The 19,022-nt window shown below is 35.3% G+C and overlaps 1 protein-coding gene across 1 annotated transcript in view; it reads left to right on the top strand.

Moving 5' to 3' along the window:
• The first annotated feature begins 5,842 nt into the window (after positions 1-5,842).
• Positions 5,843-19,022, top strand: part of LOC129262546 (alpha-aminoadipic semialdehyde dehydrogenase-like) — a 29,562-nt gene continuing 16,382 nt past the window's right edge. The window contains exons 1-10 of the mRNA XM_064099648.1: positions 5,843-6,204; positions 8,540-8,593; positions 9,266-9,331; positions 10,849-10,929; positions 11,653-11,776; positions 12,996-13,128; positions 14,793-14,837; positions 15,538-15,615; positions 16,524-16,581; positions 18,628-18,709. Coding sequence (XP_063955718.1) covers positions 6,022-6,204; positions 8,540-8,593; positions 9,266-9,331; positions 10,849-10,929; positions 11,653-11,776; positions 12,996-13,128; positions 14,793-14,837; positions 15,538-15,615; positions 16,524-16,581; positions 18,628-18,709 — 904 coding nt within the window. The 5' untranslated portion in view covers positions 5,843-6,021. The remainder of the gene's footprint in view (positions 6,205-8,539; positions 8,594-9,265; positions 9,332-10,848; positions 10,930-11,652; positions 11,777-12,995; positions 13,129-14,792; positions 14,838-15,537; positions 15,616-16,523; positions 16,582-18,627; positions 18,710-19,022) is intronic.

The following is a 19,022-nucleotide window of genomic DNA, read 5'->3' as shown; positions in this document are numbered from 1 at the left end:
TATAAATTATGATTAAGGATTATGATATTATATATTCATGTTGATTTATTTAAGAATAAAGGAAGTTACTATGAGGACTACCCCTTCAAAGAAACAAACAAAAATCATCTTCGAGCGGCCGATCGGGGAAAATATGGCTGAAAAAAAATCCGGGCCCCCCCTCCTATTGGCGAAGATTGGATCCGCCCCTGATAATTACAAGTGTTTGAGTTATAAGTGAACATCGCTGTCGATGAAATTGAAATGAAAATAGGACTTTAACCCGTTCCTAATTTTTAATACATATTTCCCTTTTATTTTCTATGAATGAATGCTACTTGTATTCACGAACCATCCCGTCATCCGAACATCATCACTATTTTCTAAAATACAAAACCCGTGCGTTTTAAGATAATCCTATGTATACTTTCAAACTTTATTCATAACAGTGGATCTATGAATAATCTAAACTAGTTCGATTCTGGATCTGGATGAATTTCTAAAATATTGTAATTATGAACAAATCCGCCAACCCACAAGCGAAATCAATAAGATATATTTCTAATTATGATTTTATTGAAATAATTCTGGATTCACCCCACCTTGTCAACTGTAATATTTGCAAACTACAATTTTTTTTCATGATAAAATTAATTTCAAGTTCAAGAGGTCGTTATCTTCAGTAGATAGTTCATCAGACAATGTTATCTTTACAAGACATTATAAAAATAAATTCGTCTTTATACCTCTTACATAGCGGGGTGGGGGTGATAAAAATCATGCTACTATCATAACAATACCAAGCAACCCAGAAAAAAAACAGGCAGAATTTATGTGGTTCATGGTCAATTTTATCTGTCCTATGATATAACGTAAATATATAAAATCAAATGTTACTACAGATAATAATAATATAGACTTAGAGTTGCGAAAATCGTGTAGACAAATTCATTGGTGTCTTAGAAGACAATGAGTTCTCCATTTTCCATGACACAATGATTGCATGACTTTCTAAGATAGAAAAATGTTAATGACACACTCTCGGAATTCGTTTGAACCAATTAACTGATATAAGTTGTTGATCATGGAACATGCCAATGATGCGAGTTGCGAAAGTCCTTGTGCTTGATGATTATACGTTTTAATATTATTTGCTTTATAGAGATTGTACTGGCACAGTGTCTTGATCCGTGCGTGTTTTAAACTATTTGGAAGGAAGAATATAGTAACTTACCCACAATTTCATGCTCATAGCTCACTAAAAAGCACTGAAAGTCCGAGATTAAACTGCGTCCTTCACGGTCTAGTCGAGTCTATTCAGATATTGTTCCCAGACTAAAAAAACCCGATATAGTCCATTCAATACTAGATTAACACGTAGGTTATAGTCGCACAATGATAGGTACCCAGAACATGGTGATTTTTATATACAGCCTTCCCTCTGAATAATATCAAATCAATAACGTTCCGCTGATCACAAAATTAATGTATGCGTTCGGGTATGCGTTGCATCATAGGCTTACGACAATGGTATTGTAGGGGGTCGAGCCGAATTGAAAACAAGTATGTATGCTGCTAATAACAAGACTCTTCACAATAGACGAGTTATATGCATGTGTCCGAGATGAATGTTTATCAACCTAATATTCGACTCCCTATTGTCAACAGTTGCTATTGTCTGCTCAGTTTGTGCCGATTATTTATTCAGCCAGTGCTTGAACAGTGACACACAGTTTGGATCAAGGATTGTGACAATGACAATGGGCTCGTTTTTTTTGTATAAGCATTGGGAGTCTCTTTATTACTATTTCACCCTTCATTGTTATGTTATCAAGGCTCACTTATTTATTCTAAAATGTTTTTTTTTAGAACAAATCAGTCATAAATGTGATCAGCATTTCTATGTTGGCCTGCCTGCTCAAAATCCAAAATACCGACCTTGGAAGTTCAATAACATCAAGTGAAGAGTGAAGACGTGGTTGTACACCAGTCTGTTTCTGTTCGACGCCGATAACATCGGCGAGGGTAAATTAGACGAACCGCGCAGCCTCTTGAAAATAAAGACATACTCGCATAATATTCGCAAGTGACCAACGTTCAGTGCCAGTGACTTAAAAACGGGGTTTATCACTTCTTCCAGGGGCGGCGATCCAGGGGGGGGGGGGGGGGAGAAGATTTTTTGAAGCACTGAAAGAGTGCCCTTTTTACGCAAGAAAAATGCCCCCTCACGTGCCCCTTTCACCTGAAAAGGACCCGTTTTATGTATGAGCAAGTACTCCTTGCATTAATTCTTGTTACTACCCTTTTTCGAATCAGTGCCCCCTTTTACCCAAGAAAAGTACCCCCCTTGAACGTGTTCTGTGCCCCTTTCATATCTGAGAATGACCCGTTTTGTCTTCTAATAGGTGCCCTTTCTCGTATCATTGCCCCTCACGAACGTGTTTTGCATATGGTGTTCTGTGCCCCTTTCACATGAGAAAGACCCGTTTTATGTGTTAACGAGTTCCCCTTTAAAACAAGAAAAACAATTTTTATATGCTAGGCATATAGTACTAGTGGGACAGATAAGCAGTGGCGTACAAATGGAGGGGGGGGGGCTTGGGGGCTTTTGCCCCCCCAATATTTCACGACCAAGAAAAAAAAGGAAAATGAAAGAAAAAGAGAGATGGGTGAAATATGATATTATTATCTGAATATTATGTCAAAATCTATCACAACATTGAATTTTCTTTATAAAAATGTCAAAATGTAAAATTTTTAATCAAGTTCTTAAGAGTTTTAAACAAACTGTTCAAAATTTAAACAACGTTATTTAAGGTTTTAAACAAGTTGTTTAAAGAAACTATACAACTTGTAAGAGTGACTTGCTTAAACAACGTACACTTTATTTTTTTATTGTGTAACACGTCCCCACGACATATTGTTTCTCAGTGGATAGAATTGACTTAAAAAAAATAATGGTGTGTATAGGAAAATGGGATTTTCAGTTGAAGTAAGTAAGTTGAGACATGGCATAATCTTTTAAAGCCTTACTTAAAAATCTTAATCTTAAAAGAAAGGCTTTTACCAAAAGAAGAAACGGAAGGCTTTATTGTTTAAAATGCATTTTTAGTTATTTTTTAGTTTATATATAATTTTTGCATGCCTTTAAAATACTCCAGTCATTATGATCAACTTATTTGATGATTGGGGTATTGAATCAAGTACCTTCGTCTTTGGGGCATGGAAATGAGGGTGAATGAGCACTACGTTGTAAAGCCATACCGGTAACCAATGAATAGCCAAAATGTCTCAATTCGCTATTTGAAAAGGAAAAAAATAAAAAAAAGGAGGGAATCCATGAAAATACAGAAAGAAATTGATAAAGGAAGAAAGAAAGAGGTAAAGAAAAAAATGTTAAAGAAAGAAAGAAATATATAGATTCGGAGAGAGGATTCAGAGGAACTCGGATGCAGTAGAGAAAAAAAAGAGTGGAGATTCACTTTCACAAATTATTTCACTGCGAGTTTATGTTGCCTTGGGAAACACTTTCAAGACTTATCTTGATAAATTCAGGGCCCGCGGAACGGTTTTCAAAGTGGGGGGCTGACCATGCAAACAATCACAACCCTATGGTCATTTTTACGTTTTTGTACACGGTTTTGGAAAAAAGTGGGGGGGGGGGGGGCCGGGGGGCACTTATAATTGACGAGTGTGGTAGATACCATGCGCGACCAAAAAGCACGTAAAAAGGATGTCCTTTTCAAGATAGGGCACATTACGTACGTAACGTAATAAGGGTGTCAAAATACTAAAATAAGGAAAAAGGGTATTTATTTCGCTAGGAAAGCTACGTGTTTAGGGCCAAATTTGCGAGGGTATAACAAAATTAAAGGAGAATGAAACGCTTGGAGCAAGTTAGCTTTTGTGAAAGCAGAAAAATCAACGAATAAGATCAACAAAAGTTTGAGTAAAATAGGACTAGCAATAGAAGAGTTATGAGCATTTGAATGTCGAGATCACTAATGCTATGGAGATCCTCCCATTGGCAATGCGACCAAGATCTATGATGTCACAGATGAACAACTCTCCCCTTTTGGACACTGAAAATATACCCCAAAACATCTCTCTTTGCTCATTCTAATCATATGACAAACGATTCACCAATGATATAATGTTGTGAAACCTCTGTACTTGTCCTCTCATAAAGAGAACACCTCACCTTGTGATAGACTCTATAAAAGTGAGAATATAAGTGAAATAAGTACTAGAGTAATGAGGGAGTTGTACGTGTGTGACATCACAGATCTTGGTCGCATTGCCAATTGGAGGATCTACATGGCATTAGTGATCTCAATATTCAAATGCTCATAACTTTCTTATTATTCATTCAATCTTCCTCAAACTTTCAACAATATGTTTCTTTGATTTTTCTCTTTGATATGGATTCAGCTGGTTTCAAGGGTTTCATTCTCCTTTAAGACTAATATGTTTTATAAAGGATGTACCGTACTTTTTGCCCCAACAGTCAACACTACGTGTTTAGAATACGATTTGTGCGAAGTGTGGGAGGTGGGGCCGTACTAAACCCAATGACAAGAATGATGTAGGTATTAAAGGTAAAACCGACGTCCATGACAGTATAACAATTAAAATATCGCTTTACTTGTTTAGGGCTTTCAATCAGGGAATACTTGCCAAGAGTATCGTTTTGTTTCCCATACTTGTTAAGGGTATAGGGTGTCACACGCCAATGCTTGTAAAGGGGTGCATCAAGTTTTGTTTAGGGTGCTTTTCGAGACCCCATGTCGCGCATGGTATCCACTATAGTCAATGGAAGTGCCCCCCCCCCCGGGCAGAAAAGGGCAATACGACGTATACCAAAGTCTAAAGTTTTATAGACATCCAAGTACTCCGTTATTTCTTCCTCTGAAAATGCTTCCATGCACTAAGTGAGCTTGTGTCGTTTTATTGTGCATAGTTCATGTTCAAACTACAATCAATGCCTCAAAAATGTACCATAAAAAAAGTATTTCTTCAGAATTCACAAATACATAATTATAATACACGTCAAAGGGATCTTATTCGTCAGCCATTTGCGAGAACAAATGTCACTCTGACCTCCTTTCATATATATCCTGCATTAAAGAGTGGAACAGTTTACGTACCTGTTGATATAGTAAAACTCTTTTCATGTTCAAAAGATTATCAAAAACTTGCTTTCTCGACAGATTCTGATTATTTTCCTTCAATATGTATTTTAGTACTTTTTTTGCATTTAAGTTGATGACCTATACTCATGTGCATGTGGGTGTTGGTGTGTGTATATATGTGTGTTTGTAATAGTTTCCCATTCTATTTTGAGCATCTTTTATTTTTTCTCTCTCCTTATGTATCTTGTAGATTATATCTTATGTTCTATGTTAATAATCATAAGTATTCCAGGGCCCCACTCACAAGCTTTGCTTTTAAAGCCGGGTCCTATAGAACCAATTCGTCTATGCTATAATCTAACTGATGTGTGTTTATGTACTCATTTACGTTGTATGTATATCTCTTTTGAATATAATGTGATGTTTTTGGTTTTAAATAAATAAAATTGAACTCCATGATCTCCAAAACTTTTTGAAACGGTTCAAAATAGTCTTTCAGCGGTGTTACAGGAATGATGGTCTTTCAATGAACTTTCAAAGTTCTTATTAGTTTTCGCCCGTTTTTCGGCAGTCTCTAAAGATTTCACTTAAAAAAATTCTTTGAGGGGTCTTTCTGAGACATTCCACAGAGATGACAAATTTCATTGATCTTGGTCCTTGGAGACTGCAGCTCTAAGACCTTGTCAACTTTTGGTCTTTGAAAGGTCCTCTCCTCCCCCTCTGTGGAATCGGGGCCTTGCTATATAGTTTGCGAATCGCGTGCATGCGTGCGATGCGATCGCTCGTCAAAAAAGGAACATTAGCCCTTGTACCGTATATACCATACCCATGTACTGACGATCTCTGACCTGTGTTGTACCAACTAACCTCGCATCGGAAACTCGGTTTCGAAGGAAATTACGCTAAAAATATGGCTGTTCATCTGCTGAAGAGTGTTAGCCGTCAAACATTGCAGTTGAAAAGACCCATTTTGACTAGATTTAGCTCCAGTCTTCTGATCGAAGATCCAAAGTATGGATGGTTAAAAGAGTTGGGGCTAGGAACCGAAAATGACGGAGCATTCACCGGAGATCGATGGGGTGGACGTGGAGAGGTTTGTAATCTTAGTCCCGCTGGCGCTGGTCCGGCCGCCCGCAGCATTTCGATGCACGGTTTTTATCTCTGTTGTTCTCGATTTTGGAGTGAAATGAGTGAAATTAACGTATATTATTCTGTGAACATGGAATATACAATTTTAAAATTGATCATTAATTTCTTTGTTTCTTTCCACCTTTTTTTGTATTTTGTAAATAATGAACTGCAATATTAAACATGGCTTCAACTTCAATTACCGTACTTCCCTAGCCTAGCCTAGGCACGTTAGTTGGAGGTGTGTCGGGGGTTTGACCTATCACGTACGAATGTGATTACTCCCCTGCATGTATGAATGCAAATGAAGGTCTGAGAAAACAAAGTGATACTAGTTGTGATATCTATTGCCATGATTGCAATGTGCAGTAACTAAATTCATCCTTCCGTACTGTAATTGCTAGATCTTTGCTTAACTGACAATAACATCAATTGTTTTGTTGAGTTATTGACTTGATTCCCTGCCTGTGCAATATAGAATCAAGGAGTGGATCTAGGTTTTTAACTGTTTAAGATAAGTGTACGTGTCTCACCTGGCATTAACAAAGTTAGGCCTATTACTTAAGCCCCTTTCACAATTGGCGGTGCGACTGCTTACAACCGTTGCGATTCTGTGCAACATGTATTGTGACCAAATGATCGCAAACGATCGTACAAGCAATTGTGAAAGCCCCTTTAGAAACAGAGTATAGACAGTGTTATATATTCAATGAACTTCAAATTAAATGGAATTATATGGAGGTGTAGGTTCCATACTTGTATGTATCTCATTACTACCATATAATACCCAATTATATAACAATAAATAAAATCATAAACACGATCAATTGTCTTGTTTACGATTGGTTTAAATTGCAGAGTGTGTGTTTTCTATGGGAAAAGTTGGAAAATTCGCAAAAAAACAATCATCTTCTATAGGGCTATTTGAGAAAACAGATATTAAAAACCTGTCTTTTTCATCTTTTTGTCATAGATCTTTTTTTTAAATTCCCTTTGGCAAAATGCTGCATAATTCTTGTCAATGGCGCATTACATGTTTTTGCTTTGTGGGTAACTGGTTGGTACCTGTAATAAAGTCACTTATTAATCACTTATATTAGTACTAGGTCTATTTTTTCAACAAGTTGCACAATATCTGAAAATTACGAGCAGCAAATGATGATACGACGCAGCAAAGAAGTCAAGGGCTCAAGGCCAAAAGTTTTAAGTCATGGTGGTGTAGCGCATTGGTGATTTAAAAAAATATTCTTATAATTGAGCTTTAATGCTTTTGTCACGGGAGGTCCTGCTCCATTTATGTAAACGAACAAAAATCCCTTCTTATTCGTCGTCTAGAGAATTCAAGTAAATATAAAGGGATACAAACTTGTCTTAGACATTCAAATGATGCCTCTGATGTTGAAAAAATAAATGATTAGATCTTATTGAAAAAAAATCAGAAGTTTTCTTACCAGAATGATGAGTAGGCCTATTATAGTTTTTAGACAAGTTGTATGCACAATAATCACATGCACTTTGGTCTTGTGAATCTCTTTACATGTATGCCATATACATTAAGCAGAAGTGCAGTGAGTGATTGCCAACAACAAAGGTCATCAGTCATTGTAGTATCCCATTGACTGTTACATGACAATGTTGTTGTGAAAGTGCATTTATATTCTTAGTTTATTTGGCATTCAAATATCTAAACAACATTATACAAAAGTAGGATAAAGAGGGTCACATGGATACCAGAAAATGAAAAAGATTACATGTACCTTTAACCTAAATGTCTTCCTTTCCAATCCAATCACAATGAAAACTATTTCTGATTGTTATAGAAGAAGGCAATAATAATAAAAAATTGACGGATTTGCCAAAATCATTATCAACCAACCAACATTTAGTAAATAGTAAAATACAATTATATTGTTGGAGATTCTAAAACATTGGTGATTATGATTATGATAATATTATTTCACTGTTCCTCAAATCAAGTGCCCCCCCATGTGCCTCTTTAACCTCTGTTGAATTGTGAAATAATTATACTTTGCATTAAGATGATATCAATATCAATGTACATTTTAATATCAGTGTTAGCTGATAAAAAATGGTCAGGTATTCAATTTTTCCTGTAGACTCTACTTTCAGTCCTTAAAAAATTATGCAAGAATACAAACCAACAGAACTCTTTTATGATCCCCCCTCATGAAGAAATGCCATTCTTGTATTAAAGTTTCTTTTGATTTTTGATTTAACTTTTTTTCCATTTATTTTCCCAATTAATCGCTGACATATATCATTTTCATTTTTATTTCCAGGTTGTATCGTCCATCTGCCCTGCAAATGGACAAGCCATAGCCAGAGTCAGACAGGTTAGTTAATTTCATTGTGATTCCTTGAGGGACAAAGGGTGAAGACCAGCAAACTCTGAGACATAAAGCAGAAACAGGGAACTATGAGATATATTGCCAGGGGTTTTGTATTGGGACAGGTTGTATTTTCTGTTCGAGAAAGATGTTAGAGATGAGCAAGAGCCCACTATGCATAGTCTTATATGTAACTTGTGATGCTTGACTGTAAAATTATGATGTTGGTTGATCAATGAGTGTACGCTACTTAAAAGTCATAGTGTTACCCAATTGCATGCATGATCAATGACGAAACTTAGATTAATCAGTAAAAACTAAAAGGCAAGACAATTACCTATCATTTGGAAGTAAAAATTAGTAAAGTAACGAATAATTGTTAATGAGTTGTTACCACATTTCTTTTCTTCAATTTTAGTGACATGTACAATTGTGATTGCTATACCCTTGTTTTTAAGTTCACATCTTTATAGCAGAATGGATATAAAAGACTTTAAAATTTGACAATGTTTTGCCAAGTTTTCCACAGTATACGTACTAATCCTAAAGAAACTTCAATTCTTTAATACTGTAATAATCTTTGCTTTGTTGTTGTTGTCTTCTCCCCTCCCTCTTTATGTTGTTTTCCTTCTCTCCTCATTCTCATGTTATGATAAACATCAATTTTATTCTGTCCAGGCCTCAATCGAAGACTATGAAACAGCTATTCAGATGTCACAAGAAGCCTACAAAATATGGTCAGATGTAAGTAGATTTGAAATATGGTATTCATTATTCAATAAATGAACTAACATGAAGCCGTTCTAAGGATTTCTAATGTATCCATAATTGTGTCGTGTTTGAAGTCATCAATATACTACAGTACGTTTAAAAAAAAAAAAAACACTTAGAAATAATCCTGTAAAGTTATATACTTGTAAGATCCTGAAGATTTTTCCACATTTAAACAGTACAGATCTCTTTAAGCAAATAATATAACTGTCAAAAGATCTTTCCGCTTGAGTGAGCACCACTTACTTTTGAAAAATTCATGAAAAATGATTTGTGCAGAATTTTGAAATAGTTATATGAATAAAAGTAGACGTTAGTCATGAAGAACACATGGAATTTAGCTAGGAAGATTGATTTGAAGATATATTTTATTTTTTTAACTTGTTTCCTTGCCCAAAACACTTCATATAGCACCATTGCACCCCCTCCCTCCCCACCCATCAAGGCCATCGTGATGATATCAGCTTTACACAGAGCTGTGATTCACATGAAATGGCTTAGGCTTGATTTTCCTTCTGTTAATCATTGTCAAGCTTGGGAAAAAGGTGGTGAAACAAGTATTAAATGAAACATAAAATGTGAACCCACTTGAAAAAATGCTGGAGATGTCTGAAATAAACATTTGTTTACACTCAGTTATGCCCTATAATCCAGCTGGCACAAAAAAAGGTAAAGGTTGTGCTTGTAACCTAGGGTTTTAAAATGTTAATTTGGATGGCAAACTTGTTACAAATGTTCATATATATCTGTTTTATTTCAATTCATTGGCTAAAGATGCAAAAGAAATGTATAAGAAATGTACAGCACGGTCAGTTTGTTTTCGCCCTTTTTTCCTTGTCACAGCATGAAAACAAGCATTTCTGCGAGCTTTACAAAAATGGACAGTGCTCACTGAAGTGTAACATTCTGTCAAAATTTTTACTTTCATTTGATGAATGAGGCCCAAAATAAGAACATATGTGAACAAATTATCCCTGTTTCAATTCCCAGGACTTTTTCAACATGTAAACTTTTTATTAATACGCATTGTATAGTAAAACCTCACTCTGTCACATACCTGAAGAGCTGGGTTTAGGTGGATAGGGCAAGCCCCAGGAATATTACCATTGTAGTTAAGAATATGGAGCGATGTTTTGCGAAGGTTTGTACCTGCAAGGTAAGGGTGTCGTAAAATATCTTTGGATACTTGAAGAGGAATTTATGATTTGATTCGAGTAAGACATTGACAAAGTTTTACAGTTTCCTGGACTTATTTGATGTATTCATTTTGATTCATCATCAAGCACTGTATGAAATGTTATATTGCTTCCTGACTTAAGTAGCCAATTTGTGTGTATAAATAGAACTTATCAGAGTTATTTTCTATAGTTTGTCCTGAAAATTCTGGAAAGGGAAAAATTTCTCTGTTAATCATCTAGATTGAAACTTATCTAAGTGATGTTCTTCACCTTGAAGTTCTGTACTTTAATTTTCTTTTTGTGCACTTGCAGATACCAGCACCCAATCGAGGTGAGATTGTTAGGCAGGTAGGAGAGGCTCTGAGGGAGAAGAAACAATTCTTAGGAAATTTGGTAAGTAAAGTGTGTGCAATATACATGTACGTGCCAGTTTCATGATTAAAGAGTTAAGCCTTTATCAGTTTTTAAGTGCTATGGATCAAAATCATGGACCATCATTCCAAAAACTTAAAACCAGCACATAATGCTGTAATTTTGTTAATGCTTATGGCATTTTTAATCAAATTTACACCTGTGCCTGGTAGGCGAAGATTTAACTAATTTACTGTGACGCATGGGTCTCTCCTCCCAATCACTGATTGGGGGTGTGCAGTTGGACAACTACACTGAGATTCCCCCTTCTCTTACACAAATAGGCTTCATCTACACAGGACACTCATTTCACATCCTATCAGAGGGATGGATTGTTTTTTAAATGGGACGGGCACCTAAACACTCTTCATATATGGATAGTGAAGCTAAGGCTATCATGAAGCTCCTACTTTAGAAACAAAGGTTGACATGATGGCTCAATGGTACAGCAGTTGTTTTGATACAAAGCTCTTTGAGTCTTGACACTAGATTATCAGTAACATGTTACAAGCTACTGTTTTAAGCTAATGAATTCCTGTCATTTGGGTAGCTGAGAGTTAATGTTCCATAAAAATGAAACATTTGAAATTGATTTTGTTAAACGGATTTGATGTAAACTTGATTCAAATGCAAACAAATGTTGTAATGAACCAATTACCCTGATATTAAGATTTGCAAACTGTGTTTTTTCTGTATACTGTGTAGATATCTTTAGAAGTTGGAAAGATTGCATCAGAAGGATTGGGTGAAGTGCAAGAATTCATTGACATGTTGGACTTCTCAACTGGTCTCTCCAGAACGTTAGCAGGACACGTCTTCCCATCAGAAAGTAAGAATCATGTTTTAAGATGTTTTTTTTTCACTTAAAAGTTCTTATTTTTTTAGTCTTGTCAACCTTGGGCATATGAAGGAGGGATGTTGTAATTCCTTTTTGATAATGCAAGTAGTACAAGTAGACATGATGGCCTACATACTATTTGTACAGCAGTTGTCATGTTACCAAGCCCTTATTTCACAATAACTTATATATTATTTACCTCAGGCATGTAGACTTATAAAAAATCGTTATTTTTTAAAATGTATTTTGAACTTTTGCTTTTAATTTTCATTATGTTGTAATTTTGATGTATATTTGTATATTTGCTTTTATGTTTGAAAATCTGTAATTCGTAGGGGAGGTTAGAAATCAAGGTTACTTTCTTGTCTAGCTTGGCTCCTAGCTGACCAGGCTCCCTTTGGGGATGACAACCCTAGCTTGCATCCGTACGGGCTGTGAAGGGGGAACCCTGTTTCAGTCCCAGGGGCAAATGGCTTCGGCCCCTGGTTATATTTGGTTTGGGTTGACTGCCCATTCCATGTAATTACTATTGTCACATTATTTAATGACGGTTTATTATGTGGCAGTCATGGGCCGCTTTTCATCATTTTATGATGGCAACATCAGGCCCAAAGAACAAAAAAAAAATCTGTAATTCAGCCTTTGGGCTGCAAATGATTTTTGTTTGTTTTTCTTATCAAGAATGCAAGTAGTGAGGAATATGCAATGAACTTGTCAATTTCTTCTTAAAATCTTGTAAGATTATGCTTTTATATATGCTTGTGTGACCTTACTCCAAAGGGAAATTTACATTTCAAGCCGTATCTATAAATCAAACCTCACACTAACCCTAACTGCAATCTCTCTTTCTGAACAGAAAATCCAATCTCAAGCCTAACCTGAAATCTCTATCAAGATTCAGAGATATGAAAAAAGCAATGGTTGTAGGGACATACAGGTACACTGAATATAAGTTGCTTTGCAATACATTATGAATCTTGCTTAGGGTCTCTTAAGTATAAGTTACCGATGGGCCTCGGCCCATTTGATTGGAAGCCCCTGTCCCTGTAGGAAAAATTATCTTAAAATGTTCTCAAATTTTTGCCATAAGTTTTGCCTGGTCATTCATTCACTTGGAAGTGGAACCCTATAAAGGGGTACTTGTTTTACTTGTGAAAGAAGGATCGTCGTAAGAATGATTTTCAAAAAACTTTTGCTATAATCTTGACAGGGCCTGGTCATGCACTTCTTGAGCAGTGGAATCCCTTAGGACCTGTAGGAATCATCACAGCCTTCAACTTTCCTAATGCTGTCTTTGGTTGGAATGCATCTCTTGCCTTGGTTTGTGGAAACTCAATCATGTGGTAAGTATGACAAGGAAATCAATGAAGTAACTCTTTCTTATTTAAAAGGTTGTGGCTCTGAAGGCAAAGTGTATTTAAATTGACCAACACAGATATGCACACAAGGGCATTTGTATTAATTGTAGCCTAGATAATACTAATAATATTATAATTCATTTTGTGATTGTTTCTGTAACTGAACTGTTTTAGCCTCTTTTCTATTTTGCTGTTGTCATTCCCCTCTCTCTCTATTCTTAATTTTTACCTTTGTTAAGTGAGAAACACTGCTATTTGTCTACCTGCATATACCCAATAATATATTTATATTGGGAGAAAAATGTATTTTCATTTTCCTAGCATTTTACCTCCCAAGAAAATGATTTATTAATCTCCCAAGTAAAGATGACAATCTATTCTACAGTGCGTATCAAAAAAAAGTTAACACTTTGAAAAAGCCCTGGGAATTAAAAAATATACAACATGTGGGTAAATTTTTCACATATAATCTTGGGTTTGGGTCTCATCTATCCAATGAAAGTAAAAGTTTTGTCAGAATGTTACACTTGAGTGAGCACTGTCCATTTTTGTAAAGCTCACAGAAATCTGTTTGCGCAGAAATGCTTGTTTCACGCTGTGTTAAGGGGAAACGGCGAAATCAAACTCACCCTGCAAAACATTTCTCATACATTTCCCTTGCACTTTTAGTCAATTGAAATAAGACGGATACATTCAAGCATTTTGTAACAATTTTGCCACCCAAATCGAAAATTAAGGACTTAGTAAGCACAACCTTTACCCTTTTTGTGCGAGCTGGATCTGAGGACATAACTGGATCTGAACAAAAGTTTAAATCAGACATCTCCAGCATTATTTCACTCAGTTTTTATCATTGACAGTGGGTTTACATTTCATTTTTCATTTAATACTTGTTTCTCCACACTTTTCCCAAGCTTGGCAATGATTAACAAAATGAAAGTCAAGCTTAAGCCATTCCATGTAAATCACAGCTCAGTGTAAAGCAAATATTGTCACGATGGCCTCTGTGTGTGGGGGAGAGGGGTGGGGTGAAATGCTCTCTTCGAAGTGTTTTGGACAAGGAAACAAGTCAAAAAAGGTAAAAGATATCTTCAAATCAATTTTAATAGCTAAATTCTACATGTTCTTCATGATTGAGGTCTACTTTTATTCGCATAACTATTTCAAAGTTCTGCGCAAATCATTTTTCACTAACTTTTCAAAAGTAAGTGGTGCTCACTCAAGCGGAAATATTTTTCGACAGTTATATCGTCATTTGATTAAATGGACCTGTACCAATGTTAAAATGTGGAAAAGTGTTCAGGATATTACAAATGTACAATTTTACAGGATTTTTTCAAAGTGTAAACTTTTTTTTGATACACACTGTAGAGTTAGCAATTATAGTAATAGTCCCTTCGTGCTCAGGTTTATGAATACACTTTCATAGGTAAGACCTTGACTGTTATTTGTTTTATAGATTGGACTTTTAACATGTATTTGAGAAATATAAATATCTGTAAGCAATGCAATTTGTTATTGATGCTTTTCAATAAAGATACCTCAATCACCTGTATTTAGTGATGAATTTCATCGTTTGTATTGATTGAGAGAAATTAGAAATGTCTCTGAGTTATATCTTCCTTTGTTATTTTTGTTTCACTTCGTAGGAAAGGAGCCCCAACAACTCCACTTGTAAACATTGCAACAACAAAGTAAGTATTCTAAACATAATCAATACAATAAACTCAAACACAAATTGCACTTTGTTTACTCTCAATATACACCTTTTTTATTTTCTCAGAGAATTATACAAAACATGTAGTTGAGTCATGAAATATGAATTGAATTTCATCAGCATACATGTAGGTGCAGAGAGATCTTAAGAAGTAGTAAAATGTGATCTCAGAGAAGTGATATGTTTCTAGTGGAGACCGAGATCTTGCTTAGGCCCATTTACCTAAAAGATTAATTTTCATGGAAATATTTCCCCAAAATGCATGTTACAATAATTTGAAACACATAAGAGAATAATTTGTGTTTTGAGAATTGTTGTCTGGGGTTTCTTTGTCATTCATTTTCACTTGGAGGCAGTTCCATGAAATGAACTTTTTGTATATCTACTTTCCTCCATTCTTACTCCACTTTTTAATGAAATGCTAAATTCATGATAATTTAAGAACATCACAGCTTTTCATATGTGATGTAAAATTGAGAGAATTAATTTCATGAAGGTGCTGCATATAGGGGGTTGGATGTTCATATTCATGGAAATTCTCATAGATGTTATTTTTCTGGGATCATCATCATCCGCTGATTATGATGATGGATGTAACCAGCCCTTGTGTATTATAGTTACAAACAATATTTTGTTTAGAAATTACTTTTTTATATCTGAAAATATTTTTTTGACAGGATTGTTCAGTCAGTAATGGACGCAAACCGTATGCCCCCTGGTCTTGTAACACTGCTATGTGGAGGAGGGGATATCGGGTGAGTAAAACTCTCCAAGAGACATGAATTTCAACATAAAATGTGTGGTAATGAATATTGTATGTCACCAGCTTAGATTTCAAAAGGAATTTATTGAGTCTTTAATAGGTATGGCTTTTCTCTTTCTTATTACTTCAATAACCTACAGAAGTGAAATAATAATAAATGTTATTATTTAGATGTTGGGTTTTAGAGGCGCAGATATTTTTTGACATCTTGCGAGGTTGTTTCAAAGAGACAAAATATCTAAACTGATTTTTAATGTGTATGCCTATGAAAACCATCCAATATTTTCCATATTGGATGAAATGAATGTTTTGCCCCACCCACAAGATTATCATTGGTTAATATTTGATTCTGCGCATGAAGCTATTGTTACGCCACAATGAAATTGCATGCGTATTACATGTAGTTGCCAGGAGGTGTGGCAAAGGAGTGGGGGTATCTAAATAATAATATCTAAATAAATAATAATATTGGATGACCAATTTTCGTGGGATGCGTAGTAATATATTGTTACTCGCTGAAGAACAATATTTCTACACATCCCACTCAAGGCCATCCGATATTCCCTAAATATTTGTAAGTTCTGTATTGATTCATCTTCATGATTGTATCACTGATATTTTGTACATATGTATCATAAAAGATTTAAAGGCAAAAGATAGCGAGAAAATATTTTCACAACTATTGACTGTTCATGCAGTGTAATCATTATGATCATGGTATGTACAATGATGATGTATACTCAGGGCACCTCAATAAGTTTGTTCTGTATGGTACTGGTGGTGCTATCTCTCAGTTTTTTTATTGTAGCTCTTAATGTTTCAAGGCCTTAGCCCTAAAATGTGTTTGTTTCATTAAACATTACTTGAAATACGATATGCACCATTTTATTATTCTGACAGTGAAGCGATGGCAAAGGATACCAGAATTCCTCTTTTGTCTTTCACAGGAAGCACTCCAGTGAGTATTCAAAGTTTATGATAATAATTATAAACATATTTTGTTAAGCTCATATCACATTTTAATAAAGCGTCTCCATACAGTGTACGCTTCTAAAGGACTTGGGTATATGGCTAGAGGTACTTTGGTCACTGTGCATTAGAACTAATTGTTGTTTGGTTCAATAATTAGTTAGTCATGTGACCAGTTGGTTTTTTTAACAGTTCCATAAAGTTTGCCACCACCCCCAGGACGATAATGAATAAGTCAGATATTGTGGTGGTGTCATATATTGATGACCAATTGCATAACCCCTAACCCCACCACATTGTTTTCAATGTTGAAACAAAATAATTTTTCAGAGGGAAAAATACAATTTTCAGTCCAAAAAGTAAAAAAAGGTGTGAAATAGATCAGCGCTTTTTACCCTCACTAGGGCTGTTATCGTTGAGAAAATTCTCTGTCGATATCATGCTAAAAATATATTAACGATATCAATAACTATCGACAAAAGAACATAATCAATACGCCTTTTATATGCATTATAGCGATGTCACATACTGGCGTTGGTCAAAATTTGTATCTGCCACTGTACCAAGAACGCTTTAAAATCCGCGTTTATCGGATGTAAATGACTACATAGCATCTTTTAACAAACATATTTAGCATAAATACATCCTCACCTTTCACGTTATTAGCATTTTTTAGGTTTGGATGAAGTTTTATCGATAATTTTTGGGCTTTTTCGACATCGTTCTGAGCAGTCAACATCTTTCGCCTATCCGATATTTTTATATCGTGCTGTACATCTTCGAACATAGTTCGAACACAGCTAGGCTGTGTGATAGCTGCCTTCAAGTTGAGCTTGCGCTTGTGATGTTTTCGATTCGATCGAATGGAGTTGAATGCAGACACGATGTTTGGATTGTCATGATCTCACCCCACTTCGCTATAATAGCGAAGTGGGGGTGAGATCGTGTTTTGTGGCTAGTATTTTGTTGAGAGTTTGGAGTAATTTCTGATGCTGTTCTGTGCAGTTTGATGATTTCCGTGATTTTCCGTTTGAAAAGCCACTTTCAAAGAGCTGTTTCCGTGAATTCAGTGAAATCGCGGAAAATCACTGTGTCCCTACATAATAGCGGGTATTATCGACAAAGAGAGAAAGGTTATCGATATCGCTAAATGGCAAAAACAAGCAATTATCGACAGGACTAGCGATAACAACATTATCGATAACAGCCCTAACTCTCACGCATCTTAAAATGTATTAAAGACATAAGAACAATATTGTTAGTCCAGGTATGGATCGTCATTCATAGTGTTTTACATGATGGATGCGTAAGAAATGTGTGGATGTGAAAATATCACATAAAGTTCGGACTGGGGTAAGTTGAGCCAACCAACATGGGGCAGGTTGAGCACTGGTAATTCATATGATAATATGTATATATAATTAAAATAAGAAAACTTGAAAACCACTAAAATGCATGCAGAAAGGACCAAATTCAGAATACAGTTGTTTTACATTTAGAGGATGTTATTATTTATAGAGAATTAGCAAATGAAAAGACGTTAAATAAAAATTTGTCATGCTACATGTAGTTCTTGTCCCATACCTTTTGTACATAGTTTTTGTGGCTCAAGTTACCCCAGAAGGTGGCTCCACATACCCCATGGATGGGGCAAGTTGAGCCATTTGACATTTTGTTTTTCAAAGATGACAGTGACTTTCAGTGTGGGAGTAGAATGTTATATATAGGTAAAAATGTTTCCTAAGAATTAGATATTAAGGCAAGGTACTTATTTCTATAAGATTAGAATCATATAAGTTCTAACATGAAAAAAGCAAAAATGGTTCAACTTACCCTGCCTTTCCCTATAGTTGATCTGAACCATAACAGGTTTTGAAGAGCTATTTATGCCCAAAGATTATTTTCTAAAAAACCTTTTCCACTTGTAATTCAATCTATATCAAATGAAAGCTGAGTGGGTAGGACATACACTCGATTCACTTTCATTAGAATTGTTTAAGAAAGAATTAATAATTTTTCAATTCTTCCATTCTAGGTTGGACAGAAAGTTGGCACCGTGGTGCAAGATAGATTTGGAAAGTCTCTTCTTGAACTTGGGGGAAACAATGCTATAATTGGTAAGCTCAAACACTGATAGAACAGTTGCAGTAAGTCATGGAAACACAATGCAGTCAATGAGCATGTTGTAACACAAAGCTTTGTGATTAACTATAGAACTTATTTTTTTTTTAAACATTGGTTTACAATACATTGATCATTATTAGCAAAATTTGTGAAAACAAGTTGCATGATCAATCACTAGGCTTTGTGTTCTAGGACCTACATGTATAACTTAGACATATCTCATTCCAATTAAAATCGGTTTATGTTTCAAGACATTTCAGTGCCAAGTGTGGTAACCATATTGTAAAGCATCAGCTAATGTAGTAA

This window comes from Lytechinus pictus, chromosome 5 (assembly GCF_037042905.1).
Source record: "Lytechinus pictus isolate F3 Inbred chromosome 5, Lp3.0, whole genome shotgun sequence".
Classification (NCBI taxonomy): Eukaryota; Metazoa; Echinodermata; class Echinoidea; order Temnopleuroida; family Toxopneustidae; genus Lytechinus; species Lytechinus pictus.
Note: the sequence above shows the minus strand (reverse complement) of the source record. Positions and strands in the feature narration are given on the sequence as shown.